General features: G+C 38.4%; 1 protein-coding gene and 1 non-coding gene across 2 annotated transcripts; one reads left to right on the plus strand and one right to left on the minus strand.

The window, feature by feature from the left end:
- Positions 1-6,190: 6,190 nt before the first annotated feature.
- LOC145955680 (uncharacterized) lies at positions 6,191-12,703 on the minus strand. The gene is made up of 2 exons (XM_083070679.1): positions 10,102-12,703; positions 6,191-9,483 (listed from the first exon to the last, which is right to left on the minus strand). Exon 1 carries the CDS (start codon positions 12,674-12,676, stop codon positions 11,840-11,842), a length of 837 nt encoding a protein of 278 aa, XP_082926805.1. The 5' UTR covers positions 12,677-12,703; the 3' UTR covers positions 6,191-9,483; positions 10,102-11,839.
- Positions 12,704-14,102: 1,399 nt separating this feature from the next.
- Positions 14,103-14,208, plus strand: LOC145956637 (small nucleolar RNA R71). The gene has a single exon (XR_014432876.1). It is a non-coding gene; the product is annotated as a small nucleolar RNA R71 (small nucleolar RNA).
- The last annotated feature ends 688 nt before the right edge of the window (positions 14,209-14,896 follow it).

Genomic DNA, 14,896 nt, shown 5'->3' on the forward strand with positions numbered 1-14,896 from the left:
AGTATCATAATATGTATGGTCATTGGACTAATAATTGTGTGCGTTTCAAGGATATGATCAAGAAGGCAATCATTAGGGGTCGTCTAGCTTTCGAGGAAAAAGACATGAAAGTGGATACTAATCCATTTGCAGCTCATACTGGGTATGTAGAACTAGTCTCGATGGGGATTAACATGGTTGAAGTAAGCATCGAGGAGGACCAGAATGTTGAACCTATCTTTGATGAAAAACTCGAGGAACTGTTTGATGAATTTGCCAAAGAGGAGGAACCTATTTATCCAAAGGAGGGAGATAGTTTGGTCGAGTTCCTGTCTAAGAAAAAGGATGCTGATAGGGAAGTCATGCTTTGTCCTCGGTGCAGCGCAATATTCGACAGAGCTGCTGCTAAAGCCTTCAAAGAATCGGAGGTAATGAAGAGCTACAGAGCTGAGAAGCTTCGAGAAAAGACAAAACCTAACACTGGGTTCAACACGGGGTTGACAATGAGGCAGGTACATATGCCTCAGTATAATGCTCTAATGGGAAAGATGGAGATGCATAACTCATCGAAGTTTGGCAATACTTTTGTGCCAAATGCTAATGTCCCAGTGGGAAAATGGAATGCTCCACCTAGGCAAATGACTGGAATGGGTCGAGGGAAATAGGTCATGAATTATGCTGGGCCCATATTCCAAGGAGTTCCTAGGAAATTCTCGAATTTGTCTGGTGTTCCTGGAAAATTCTCGAATATGTCTGGATTTGGGCGTGGTTTTAGACAACCTTTCAACAATCTGACTAAGACTCAGTAGAGGAGACAACAGAGAATGAGGAAGGCTACATTCGAGGGTTTTAGAGGAAACCGTTTTTCGATCCTAGTGCCACAAAAAGGTGAATCATCTCGGAAGTTCATGGAAGATGATGAAGATTTAATTACTGATTGTTTCGAGAGTGGGTTCGATGATTCTCTAGAAGACATTTGTGGTATAGTGTCGATTTTGCCTTCTGAATATGTTGGGGCCATGGAATTTGTTAATGAGCATAAAGATATCCACAGAGAGGATTTTTTTTGATGATCCTAGCTATGAATCAAAAATTGTTTGGGTTAACCAAATTTCTTGAGTTATACCTAAATTTAACTCAGTTGTGTTCGACTCTCCTACTGAGGATATGAAGGCTCATCTTAAGCCTCTATTGTTAACTTTGATGATTGAGGGACACGAAGTGAACAAAGTGTTGGTTGATGGAGGAGCAGCTATAAACATACTCCCAATGACCATGCTAAAAAGGTTTGGAAAGACCATGGCTGATCTAAAGCCTCATAACATCCTCATATTAGATTATGTAGGAAAGTCATCACAACTTGAGGGCATGATTTTGCTCGATGTGAAAATAGGAAGTGTTAAACGAAAAACCATGTTCATTGTGACCCCGTCGAAGGAAAATTTCAATGTCCTGTTGGGCTGAGAATGGATACATGGAGTGGGAGCTGTTCCTTCGACTGTTCATCAAAAAATCTTTTTCTGGAATGATGATGAAGGGTTAGAAGTACTCGATGCTGACCAGAAAGAGTACGAAGCAGGCATGTATTTTGCAGATTAACAATTGACCGCGTTTGCAAAAACCAAGCCTTTCGATACTCATAATGCAGCATGATGGATGAAGAGGAAGGTATCAAGAAAATGTTTTGTTGGGATGTAAAAAGAAGATTTGTGATTCGAGCCCAAATTGAATCGGCTTAAGAGCAGGAATGAAACACCAAGATCTGTATTCGAGCTATTTAGCTCGAATTTCAGCCTATATGGCATAAAAAACGGTCAAGAAGGCCGTAAATTGTGAAAACATCAAAGAAACAGAAAAGGACAGTGCAGCCACAATGGCCGAAGAAAAAGAAAAAGAAAAACAAAGAATGATCAAACAGACCAAGAGGTCAAGAATCTGAAAGTTGATAAAAATGAAAGAGTTAGAAACAAAGTTAGATTGTATTTTCGACGATTCACCATTGGGGTTCGAAAGGCCAACTAATGAAGAACACAAGTTAGAATCTCAAGATCCACTCGAAGAAGTCAATTTGGGTACTGTAGAAAATAAGAAGATTACTTCTATAAGCAAACTCTTGCAAGGAAAGCTGAGGGAAGAAGTGATTCGATTGTTACATGAATATAAAGATTGCTTCGCTTGGGATTATGATGAAATGCCTGGGTTGGATCGAGGATTAGTAGAGCATAGACTACCAATGATTCCTGGGAAGAAGCCAATTAAGCAAAATCCTCGAAGATTTGGTCCAGAAGTAATTGATAAGATAAAAGAAGAAATCAAGAGGTTGTTGAAAGCTAAGTTCATCAGGACCTCAAGGTATGATGAATGGGTGTCGAATATTGTGCCCGTTATCAAGAAAAATAGGAAACTTAGGGTATGTATTGACTTTCGAGACCTTAACGCAGCTACTCCCAAGGATGAATATCCTATGCCTATTGCTAAGACGATGATAGATGTCACTGCAGGTAACGAGATCATGAGCTTACTTGATGGTTATTCTGGATATAATCAAATTTACATTGCAGCTAATGATGTATCGAAAACTGCTTTTCGATGTACTGAGCTTTAGGCGTGTACGAATGGATGATGATGCCATTTGGATTAAAAAATGCAGGTGCCACATATCAAAGGGCAATGAATTTAATATTCCATGATTTAATAGGTAAGTTTGTACAAGTGTATATTGATGATATAATTGTTGGGTCAAAACAAAAAGAGGAACACTTATGCCATCTAAAATTATCTTTTGAGACGAGGAAACATGGTCTAAAAATGAATCCACTAAAATGTGCATTTGGTGTTACAGCAGGAGAGTTTTTGGGATTTATCGTGCACCAAAGAGGATCGAAGTGGATAGGAACAAAACTAAGGCTATCATGGAAACTAGGCCTCCATCGAACAAGAAAGAACTTCAATCTCTCCTAGGTAAAGTAAATTTCCTTAGAAGTTTCATATCGAATTTATCTGGAAAAACTAAAGTGTTTTCTCCATTATTATGTTTGAAAAAGGAGGAGGAATTTCGATGGGGAAGAGCACCAGAAAGCGTTCAAGGAAATCAAAGCTTATTTGTCTCATCATCCGGTAATAGCACCACTCTCTAAAGGAAGACAACTGAAGTTGTATATTTCATCTAACAATTCGATTATTGCGGGCATGCTGGCGCAAGACAATGATAATGGCATCAAGAGAGTCATTTATTATCTAAGTAGAATGTTAGTGGGAGCTGAGAATAGATATACTCCTTAAGAGAAATTATGTTTAAGTCTTTATTTTGCTTGTACAAAGTTGAAGTACTATCTTAGACCTTTTGATGTTTTGGTATTTTTTCAAAGTAATGTTATTAAGTATATGTTGGGTAAACCTATGTTACATTCTCGAATTGGCAAATGGGCACTTGCATTAACTGAATATTCATTAATCTTTGTACCCCTGAAATCCACTAAGGGTCAGGTAATTACAGATTTTCTTGTAGATCACTCGAAATTGACTGAACAAATCAATTACTTAACAATTAAACCTTGGAATTATTTTTCGATGGCTCGAAACATGAATTAGGAACGGGTGTAGGTTTATTAATCATTTCCCCTGAAGGAATTCCAACCAAATTATCACTAAAAACTAACAAAGGATACTCGAATAATGAAACTGAGTATCGAGCGCTCATTACTGGACTCGAGATCCTTAAAGAGTTAGGAGCTAGGAACATAGTAGTTCGAGGAGACTCGCAACTCGTCATTAAACAATTAACTCAGGAGTATAAATGCTCAAATGAAAAACTGGTCGAATGCAAGACTCGAGCCATTTAGTTACTAAACACGTTCGATGAGGTTGAATTATAACACATTTCTCGAAATGGAAACACAATTGCGAATGAACTGGCTCAAATCGCATCAGGGTATAAAATGAGTAAGGGATGTCTCGAATCTTTGATCCATACAGAGAATGAACTAATATGTAATCTAGAGAACCTAAGTATCAGTGCATCGAGCCATCAAGACTGGAGAAAAGAATTGATCGAGTACCTTCAAAATCCAAATTTGAAAGTCGAAAGAAAGATCAGAAAGTTATATAGCTATGGCAGAAGTACATGAAGGCATTTGTGGGGCACATCAAGCAGGTGAGAAAATGAGGTGGACTTTGTCGAGAAAAGGGTACTATTGGCCAACCATGATTAAGGATTGTATCGAATTCGCTAGAAGTTGCGAAGAATGTCAGAAACATGGGCCAATACAAAGGGTGCCAGCGAGTGAATTACATTCGATCATTAAACATTGGCCATTTCGAGGTTGGACAATTGACATAATGGGGCAAATTCATCCACCTTCCTCGAAAAATCACAAGTGCATATTAGTTGCCATAGATTACTTTACAAAACGGGTTGAGGCAATTCCTTTGAAAGAATTTGACGAAAAAGACATAATCTATTTTGTTGAAGATCATATCATAACAAGGTTTGGAATTCCCCGAACAATTACTACAAATCAAGGCACAGTTTTTACAGGTCAAAAAATTACTCAATATGCTGAATCGAGAGGGATTAAGTTAGTAACTTCAACACCATATTATGCACAAGCTAATGGACAAGTCGAAGCAGCTAATAAATTAATTATCAGTTTAATCAAGAAACACATTTCGAGCAAGCCTTGAAATTGGCATGAAACACTCGTCCAGGTGTTGTGGGCTTATAGAAATTCACCAAGAGATGCTACAAGAACTACACCATACAAATTGGTGTATGGACATGAGGCCATTTTACCCATAGATATTAATTTGCAAGCGATTCACATACAGAAACAAGATGATTTGCCTGTTAAGGATTATTGGAATTTAATCTTTGACGAATTAAGGTCGTTAGATGATGAAAGATTAATTGCCTTGCAGAATATGATTCAACAAAAAGAAAGGGTCGCAAAAACGTATAACAAGAAGGTCAGGATTCGAAATTTTCAAGTTAGAGACTTAGTGTTAAAAACAATTCTTCCCATGGATAAAAAATCTTGACACTTAGGAAAATGATCTTATAATTGGGAAAGACCATTTATAATTGATCAAGTATACACAAAAAACGCGTATGTAATTAAAGAAATAGATTCAAACGCGGCAAGCAGGGTGATCAATGGTAAATACTTGAAACAGTTTCATGAAAGATAATTATATTGATAAACGCATCAAAAGTAGCACAAAGCAATCCAAAGTCATTGTTCTCGAATTCAATTAATATTACATAATTTAGACTTAAAACTATTAAAATCCTGATAGGCTTGATCTAGACTTTGTCTACGGGATGCACATTGAGCCTCTAAGCATTTCTTGTGGTCCAAGGTCTTCGAGAGTCTAGAGGAGATTTCCTTGCCCTCATCTTTGAAACGCTTTTGTCGAAGAATCACCTCCTGGCTTTCAGTTTTTAAAGCAACTTGCTTAGCTCGAATATTGTCAAGCTCTCGTTGCAAGGTTTCGATAGTCTTCTCAGTGTCAGCCTCTTCTTGTTATAGTTTTTTCAAGGCAGGAATCATCTCTTCGGTAGACTTTCGGATCAAAAGTAACTCCTGTCTGAGATGTTCCAGCTTGGCACGATCACCCTCAGTTTCTACCTCAATCTGAGCCACTTCTTGAAAAGAATTGGCCCATTTGGGTCGAATTTCATACGCAAGGGTGAAAGGCTTCACAAATTCATGAAGTTCAGTATGGACCTCTTGAGGTAAGTCTTGCAAAGCTAAAGGATCGTCCACCATTTGCTCGACTTCAACTTTGAAATTAGGGATCAAAAATGCCTGATCCAAGTCATCAACATAGGCTTTCAAGCGGAAAGCATCCAATAAAGGTTCAAAAGTAGCAGTAGATTCAGGCATTTTCTCGAACACTAAAGTCCCACTGGTCTAATTTTCTAACACATCAAAAATATTGTCAATATCAGTTTCATCATTGAAGAAACTAATTAAGTCGAAATCGGTTGAAGGAATCGAAGTTGGAGGCGGCATGGAAGACTCAAGATCATTCCTAGCCAGTTTGGAAGAAGGTGTAGCAAGTTCGGTCGAATTAGGAGGAATCATGTTCTCCCCTAAACAAAAGAAAAAATGTGTTATGAAAGTCTAGGACAATAAAAAGTGCAAATTACGTCAAGAGACTAAATAAGGGATACCTGAACCAGGAAGAGTGTTAGGTCACAACTCGAAAGAAGGAGCTTCACCTTGAAAGGACTGTCGAGGTGTTTCAACACCAACAGGAACACCCAAATCAGAAGCTTCAACATTGATGGCAACATCCAAAGGTGGAGCTTCATGATGGGGTTTTTCGCAAACCTATCACTTGGCAAGTGAACCAAGTTTCGAAGTAGTATTTAAAGATCGTCCTCAGGGATTTGAGTGATTAGTAATTCTTACTCTAATGATTTATAAGAAAATGATGTTCAAATTTCAGATGAGTGAAAATAGATTAAAACAACACAATAAAACAAATGTAATAAGGACAATGATTAAGAAACAAGGATTGGTTCGGAAGCACTTGCTAACTCATATATCTTCTTAAAATAAATGCTATTCTAATTCCATTATTTCCACGTTCATTAAGTAATCCAACAAGATTCCTCAAGGTTGAATCCTAAAGTCATTAAGCTCAAAACATGATTCCTCTATGTTTTGAGTTCAACACTTCGCATTAAGAACAAGAACTTGAACAATGTGACTAACCAAATCAAGTCTATCCCTAGAACAAGAATTGATTAGGTGCAAGATTCAGTTCGGGTTTTCAAAAACGTTTTCCAACTGGATTCAAAAACCAAAAATTCATACAACGGGTGATCAAGCCGATATAAGCATTAAGTAAAGAATCATACACAAATAATGAGATTAAAATGCATATTTAAGAAGGAGAAGAGTTAGTAGTTACATCCAACCAATCCTCAATGAAATTAGCCACTCATGGCCATTACAATTTTTCCAGCCAATTCCATAAGAGAGTACAAAGTTGCAGACGAAAAACAGAGGTTCCGGACTCCTCCTACGTAACTCCCTAGCTGCAGCCCCCCCCCCAATCAGTTCGTTTTCAGCTGTAGTCTCCAATCAATGTATATACAGCTGTTTTTGCATTAGTGGTTCAATTAGTGGTTTTTCCACTAATGATTTTCCCCTTTTTCCTTGTTTGTTTCTCCTTATTTTAAGGTTCCTTGTCTTTCTTTTTAATTGAGTGCTCATGTGCTTCTTGTTTCTTTCCTTAATTTTGTGCCCCCACTGTTTCTCTCTTTTCCTTTGTTTATATCAGCTTTAAAATAGGGGCAGAAAAGTGATTTTGATCTCCACAGCTACAGCTGTAGATTCACAGCTATAGCTCCAACTTTCTGGACCCTTTTCAGACTTCCACAGCTCGAGCTCCAGATTCACAGCTCGAGCTTCAGCTTTCCAGATTTCCACAGCTCGAGCCTCAGATTCACAGCTCGAGCTCCAGATTCACAGCTCGAGCTCCAGATCTACAGCTATAGCTTCAAGTCTCTGGAACTTCACAATTTCTCCCCAAATTTTCATAGCTCGAGCTCCAGATCCACAGCTATAGCTGTGGATTTCTGCCTAGCCAAAAATTCTGCAAAAATATGAGGAAATTCCTTAAAATTGCTACTACTCCTCTACTCTTATAATATAACTTAATTATTTAAATAAAAAGAGTGAAATAACATACATATTATCTCTAATTACCCAAAAAGAGTGCCAAAAGTTGAGTGCAAAACAAGCCTAAAAATGCACTCAACAACTACCCCAACTTAATCTCTTGTTGGTCCCCAACAAGATACCACTCAAAATAAAAAAATACTGCCCATCATGAGATTTCTTTCTGGATCAACAATAAGGCAAACATTCAATCAATTCACTATCACAATTCATTTTTGACTCACTGAGGTGCCCACTATATCAATCATGCTTAACCAAAAAAAATTGCAAGATAAATCATAACACAAACATTACAAATCAACAATTGAACATACTCTCATAAGAATGACTCTCCAGGGTAAGTGTTTCTCTCACTTCCAATCAACATTTCTATGAACATAAGCATTGATATCATCTCTTCATTACTGCTCTTTGAGATAAAATTAAGGATCACAAGGACTTTTTGAAGGTAGAGGGTTGAGTAAGGCTTGGTTAACAAAGGAATGTGGTTTTTTAGATTAACAAGGTTTAAACTCAAGAGAGTAAAATGAACATGAACCAAACACTCCATCTTGCTTACTCTAAATTTTCAACTCCAACCAAATCTCTCAGTCCCAAATTCTTCCTCACATTACACACTCTCCTTCCTTAAGATTCCTTCCCTAGATTTCAAGAGGTCTCTCTCTCTTTTAAGACTTTTTGTACAGGTGCTTGCGTATTTGGCTCTTGATTTGTTTTGATTTTTGTTTTTTGTTTTTTGTTTTTTGTTTTTTGTTTTTTTTTTAATGAATACAGGATAATGGTAAGATGAAACTAACAAGCACACTTGACTATAAGCAGAAAAACATGAAAGAGAGGTGACTCTTCCCTTCAAATTGCATTGGCTTACTTTCTCCATTTTCTCTCAACTTGACAACTCTAACCAACTACCCCAACTTAATTCCCAATTCATTTTCATTTCACTCTCAAAAGTTTTGGAGGGTGATGAGTTGGCATTTGGGAAAGGTTTAAGGTGATTTGAAGGTTAAAGCTCAAACAGGTTTTGAAGAATAGATTCAATTCTGGCTGGCTGTTTGGTTCTAGGCTTAAAAAGATTTCAGTTATTTACAATAGAATGCCTTGATCCTGTCCAAAACTTTCTCACAAGAACAATCATTCAAGATTCAACCAATGCAAACACATATGCTATGATGATGGCTCTCAAAAGTGGAAATATATGATATATGCACTGTTTGGTCTCTCTCACTCACCAGCTTGGCTAAATGTTCATTTATTGATCTTTCATGCCATGCTAATCAAATAACTCACAATTTCATGATCAAACAAAGTTGGATGAGTGCAACCTCAAAACAAGTCTCAAAACAAACCATTTTAAGGTGAATCAAAAGATGTGTTTTCACTATTTGTTGATCTAAAAGTCATCTCATTTACTACCTTTCAAGAATGATTTTCAATTTTTCCCAAAACATTTTTTTTTTCACAAAAAGTATATAAACTACCACATAGTTCAAACAATTAACAAAACAGAACCTAAAACAACTAGAATTTAAAATGACTGGAATTTAAAATGGCATAAAATTAAAGTGGAACTTCTCTTCCTTAAAACGAGGGTGACAATGACCCTCCATTCTCTCCTTTTCATCATTGCTTGCTCATGCTCTTGCTACCCACCATAAAGTTGTTCACCTTGATCTCCTTGATCTCCACCCCCTCCAGAAAATATAGGACTGTCCCCAGGCCACTTCAGATGGTGGTGGTGAGGTTGGTGCATCTGGGATTTTATGAGTGGCGTTAGAGCTTCCGCTTGAACCGCCACCTCTTGAACAACTATCTGAAAATTTTACAACCAATTCTTGCAACCAAGTTAGTCTACAAGTTGATCAAACACAACACAATTCTTCATGGGGCATAAGGAATGATCAATAAACATTCTAACATGTGAAACACTAAAGTTATTTCAAAGCCACCAATGAACAAGCAAATATTTCCTACTAGGAACCAATGATCAATCAAGCACAATGATTTTACACTTTAAATAAGAACACGTAGTCACTCAAGCATTTAACCAAACACGTGGTGGACATGAGAAAGAAAAGCCAAATGCTTGTCATGCAAGGTTCAAAATTCTTCACAAACTGGAACATTTCATTGATTACCTCTTTCAAAACTTGGATTGTGCTCAAATCACAAACTTTTCTCATTCAGGAAATTCTTCAAACACAAAATAGGCAGAAAATGAGAAGGATCATGCATGTGCAATATTGAAGAATCAAACATCCAAATTCAAGCATTGCATTCCACAAGTGAACTACATCACAACTGATGCCATCATCATGCTTTAAAGAACTCAAAAAGATAACAAAATCATGCTTAAGGTTCCAAAAAGTTGAAGTGAGCAAGCAAAGGTTTCATGCATTACACAAGGAAGTTAGAAAGATGAAGATTGTACCTTGTAATGCTAATAAAAATGTATCCTTTCGTGTTTATGTGCAAAATGGATGATGAAGAACAAAGGATTTATGGAGATTATGAAGAGAAGAGATGAAACGTGAGGAGGTTAATGAGTTTCGTGAGTGGGAGAGGAAGAGAAACAAAGGAGTGGATAGAGAGGTTCAGTTTTAAAACTGACCCAAATGGTGGAGTTCCCTGGTCTTAAATTGGCGCCAGAAAATTGGCGCTAAGGCTGTGGTTTTGGTGCTTGAGCGCTGGGGATTGCATATGCTACCAGAGAGTTAGCGCCATGGCTGTGAGCTTGGCGCTCCAGCTGTGAAGTTTTTAAGCTCAAGGAATCCAGAGAGGTGGCGCTATAGCGCTGGAATTGGGCGCTTGAGCGCTGGAAAGTCAACATTCAACCAGAAAGTTGGCGCTAAGGCCGTGGAAACTGGCGCTCCAGCGCTGGGAATTTAAATCACATAAAGAGCTTGGCAGAGACTTAGCGCTTTAGCTGCAGATTGTGGCGCTTGAGCTGTGCAGTTTCAAAATCAAAGGGGAGCTCCAGAGACTTGGCGCTATGGCTGTGAAGCCTGGCGCTGGAGCGCTGAGTATTATGGCACTTACAGAGAGATGGCGCTATGGCCATGGAGCTGGCGCTACAGCGCTGAGATTTTGAACAACCAAAGTAAACTCCAGAAAGTTGGCGCTAAGGCCATGAATCCAGCGCTGGAGCGGTGAGAATTTGAAGTTCTAAAGAAATGGGCAGAGAGTTGACGCTATGGCTACAACTCTTGGCGCTACAGCGGTGAGATTTAGCATGTAAAACTGGACCAAACAGAAACTTGACGCCTTAGCTGTGACCTTGGGCGCTTCAGCTGTGAGGGTTCGTGAGTTCAAGAAGGAACTCCAGAGACTTAGCGCTATGGCTGTGAAGCCAGCGCTGGAGCGGTGGAACTTAAGTATGTCATTTGTGCCAAGACAGCGAGTTGGCGCTATGGCTGTGAGCCTGGCGCTCTAGCTGTGGAATTTGGCGCTTCTATATGACAGAATTTGGTCATGTGGTCTTCATGAAAGTTGTAGCTGTGGATGTTAGCTTTGCATTCGTTTTGGAATCACCCAAAAAGGAGGTCTATAACTCCAGATATGACTGTTTTAGTAAACATGGGTCAGGCTGCCAGCGTGAGTTAAAACTGTTGCGGTTTTTAGAACATTTAACATGGTAGATGAAGGAATTTGAAACTGGCTTCTTCATAAAAGTTATAGTATTTTATCTTATCTTTCTATTGACATAAATTTTGTATCATTTGGATAACCACAGACAGAGTTATGCCCCAAAAACCAAGGATTGCCAGTCAGCCCAATCTCAAAGCATCACAAAATTCCATACTAGATATTAAGTTCAACATGTACTTATCCAAAACCCATTATAACACCACAACCAACATTGAACCAAACCTCTCTATGCACAAAGATCTTTCACTCCACACTTCAAATCATTAAACTACTTACAAACCCCACATAAACAAAGATATGTAAAACATATAAACACACAACATATTAAACACACACACATAAACAAAATGACATCCAAAATCTTAACTGACAACACAAACAAAACTTACTAAACCAGAAATGTTAAACATATTCCACAACATGTAAATCATCAAGCACAATTATCCTAAAATTAAGTAACTTAATGAAATTAAAACAAAAACATGCTAATTTAATGTCTTTAGCTTGACAATCCTGTTTGTTCATGGCTCCTTCAAATATGTGCTGGTAGTGGATCTCTCCACCTCACCACCCAAATAATGCTTGAGCCTCTTACCATTAACTAGCCAATTCCTTCCAGAGGCAGGATCTTCAAGTTCAATGGCTCCATAGGATTTGACAGATTTAATTGAGAAAAGACCTGACCACTTAGATTTGATCTTCTCAGGGAAGAGTTTCAACCTGGAATTGAACAATAATACCTGCTGGCCAGGTTGGAAGTTCCTATTCAGAATCTTCTTGTCATGATATATCTTGGCTTTGTGCTTGTAGGACTTAAAAGACTCATAAGCTTTCAATCTCCTTTCTTCCCATTCATGCAATTGAAGCTTTCTTTTCTCCCCTGCTGCCTTCAAATCATAATTTAAGGCCTTCAAAGCCCAAAATGCTTTATGTTCCAATCCCACTGGAAGATGACAAGCTTTACCAATGACCTTTTCCAATTCTTCATTAGAGATAGGCAAAGCCTTCTCTAGTGGCAATGAGCTCTTGAAATCATTTTGAGTTTCCAAGTACACATCATCTAATACATCAATTCTAAAGCAATCTTTGTTGCCTTTTGGAAACTTCGTTGTTTCAAATACATTGAAACTCACTTCCTCATCTTGGACTCTCACCTTCAGCTTTCCATCATCCATGTCTATGATAACTCTAGCTGTCTTCATGAAGGGTCTGCCCAGAATTAGTGGGACTTCCGAATCTTCTTCCATGTCCATGATCACAAAATCAACTGGAAACATGAACTTGTCGACCTTTACTATCATATCTTCCACTATGCCATATGGAAGCTTAATAGATCTGTCTGCCAACTGTAAGGTCATTCTTGTAGGTCTCACTTCTACTTCTCCTATCTTCTTCAGCATGGATAAAGGCATTAAGTTAATGCTGGCTCCAAGGTCTAAAAGTGCCTTACCCACTGATAGATTACCAATTGATACAGGGAGAGTGAAACTGCCTGGATCTCTGGACTTTTGAGGTAGAGACTTTTGTATAATAGCACTGCAACCTGCCTCAAGCTCCACAGTCTCCTCTTCAAGAATTCTTCTCTTCTTGGTTAACAATTCCTTCATGAACCGAGCATAAGTGGGCATTTGTTCCATGGCTTCAGTGAAAGGAATATTAATCTGCAGCTTCTTGATGATGTCCAGAAACCTTGCGAATTGTCTTTCCTTTTCTTTCTTAGATGGAGCATGAGGGTAAGGTAAGTCTTTAATAGGAACAGTAGAATTGACTTCTTTACCCTTCTTTTTATTTTTCTCCTTCTCAATCTCAATTTTCTCTCTTATTTTCTCACTATTTATACTCTCAATCTCATTTTTTTCTTCCTTATTCTTCTCACTTTCTTCATCAACCTCCCTCAATTCAATATTTTCTTTCTTTTCATTTTTTTCACTTTCATTTTTTTCACTCACTCCAATATCTGCACCAACTACCTTCCCACTTCTTGTTGTTATGGATTTACAATGCTCCTTGGGGTTGGTCATGGTGTTGGCTGAAAATGGGCCTCCAGACATGTCAGCTAATTGTTTAGCTAACTGACCCACCTGCACCTCCAAGTTCTTGATAGATGCCTCTGTGTTCTTCTGGTTATTCATAGACACCTGCATGAACTGGTTCAGAGTATCCTCCAACTTGCTGGTTCTTTCATGCATAGAAGGATAAGCAGGCTGGTGCTGCTGTTGTTGTTGTGGTGGTGGCCTATTGGATGATCCAGCTTCATTCCTCCATCCATATCCTTGGTTGTTATTGTTGCTTCTCCAACCTTGATTTCCCTGCATATAATTGTTAGTGTTATAATTACGGGAATTAAAATTACCTCCTTGTTGTTGGTTCCCCACATAGTTGACCTCTTCTTCATTTGGAATTTCTGAACAGTGACCATTAGGATGATCTCCTCCACAAAAATCACATTTTAAAGAAGGTTTTTGTTGGGTTGAAGAAGAAGCAATAGCATGAAGCTGTTGCGGAATCTTGGCCATTTGCTTAGTCAATTCTTCGATCTGTTGAGACAGCAGTTTGTTCTGAGCAAGAATTGCATCATTAGTGTTAAGATCGAGAACTCCTCTTTTATGAGATTGATGTCTCCCATGCTCTGCTTGGTGATCAGAAGATGCCAGAGATTCTATGATTTGAGTGGCTTCCTCTGGACTCACAGTCATCATAGTGCCACCAGCTGCTGCATCCAATAACATCTTCACCTCAGGTTTGATTCCATTAACAAAGAAATTAAGTTGAGCTATATCTTCAAACCCATGGTTAGGACATTTTCTGAGCAATGACTTAAATCTCTCCCAGGCTTCACAGAATGGTTCATCTGCACCTTGCCTGAAAGTAGTGATTTCTGACTTGGCCTTAATATACTTGGATGAAGGATAGAATCGGTTCACAAACTTATTTTCCACATCACCCCAGCTTGTCAAACTTTGATTTGGGTGAGATTGTAACCAAACTTTAGCTTTTCCTGTCAAAGAAAATGGAAACAACCTCAAATATACACCTTCCTCATCAGCCTTAGGAATTCCCATAGTTCCACATAACTCATAGAAATTTGATAAGTGTGAGTATGGGTCTTCATGATCAAGGCCAGCAAATTGTTGTGAGCTAACCAAGGTAAGGAAGGCAGGTTTCATCTCCATGGCTCTAGAAGTGTTTGGAGCTGCAATGCTAGAGAAATGTCTAGGACCCTGTTGTTGTGCATAATCACCTAGGGTCCTTCTGGGAGGCCTAGTTGGTCCATTTCCACCATTATTATTTCCTGTTCCGTCTTCAGCCATTGGTTGATTTGATGAAGTAGAAGAACTTGGAAAATCCTGCTGTTGTTCTAGGATTCTCTCTAACTGTCTCAGCCTTCTTGTTCTGCTATTATTCCTCCTTGCTGTTCTTTCAATTTCAGGGTCAAAATGCAATTCTTCAGCTGGAGTTTTTCCTCTCATACAATTTTTAAGAAATCTGCACAGGAAGGTGAATCCACAAAACACAACAAGACAGATATCTCTATATTGTAGCTATTCACAAAATGGATTATCTACACAATTGCAAAA

Source organism: Cajanus cajan, chromosome 3 (assembly GCF_000230855.2).
Source record: "Cajanus cajan strain Asha chromosome 3, NIPB_CcT2T_4, whole genome shotgun sequence".
In the NCBI taxonomy this organism is placed as follows: Eukaryota; Viridiplantae; Streptophyta; class Magnoliopsida; order Fabales; family Fabaceae; genus Cajanus; species Cajanus cajan.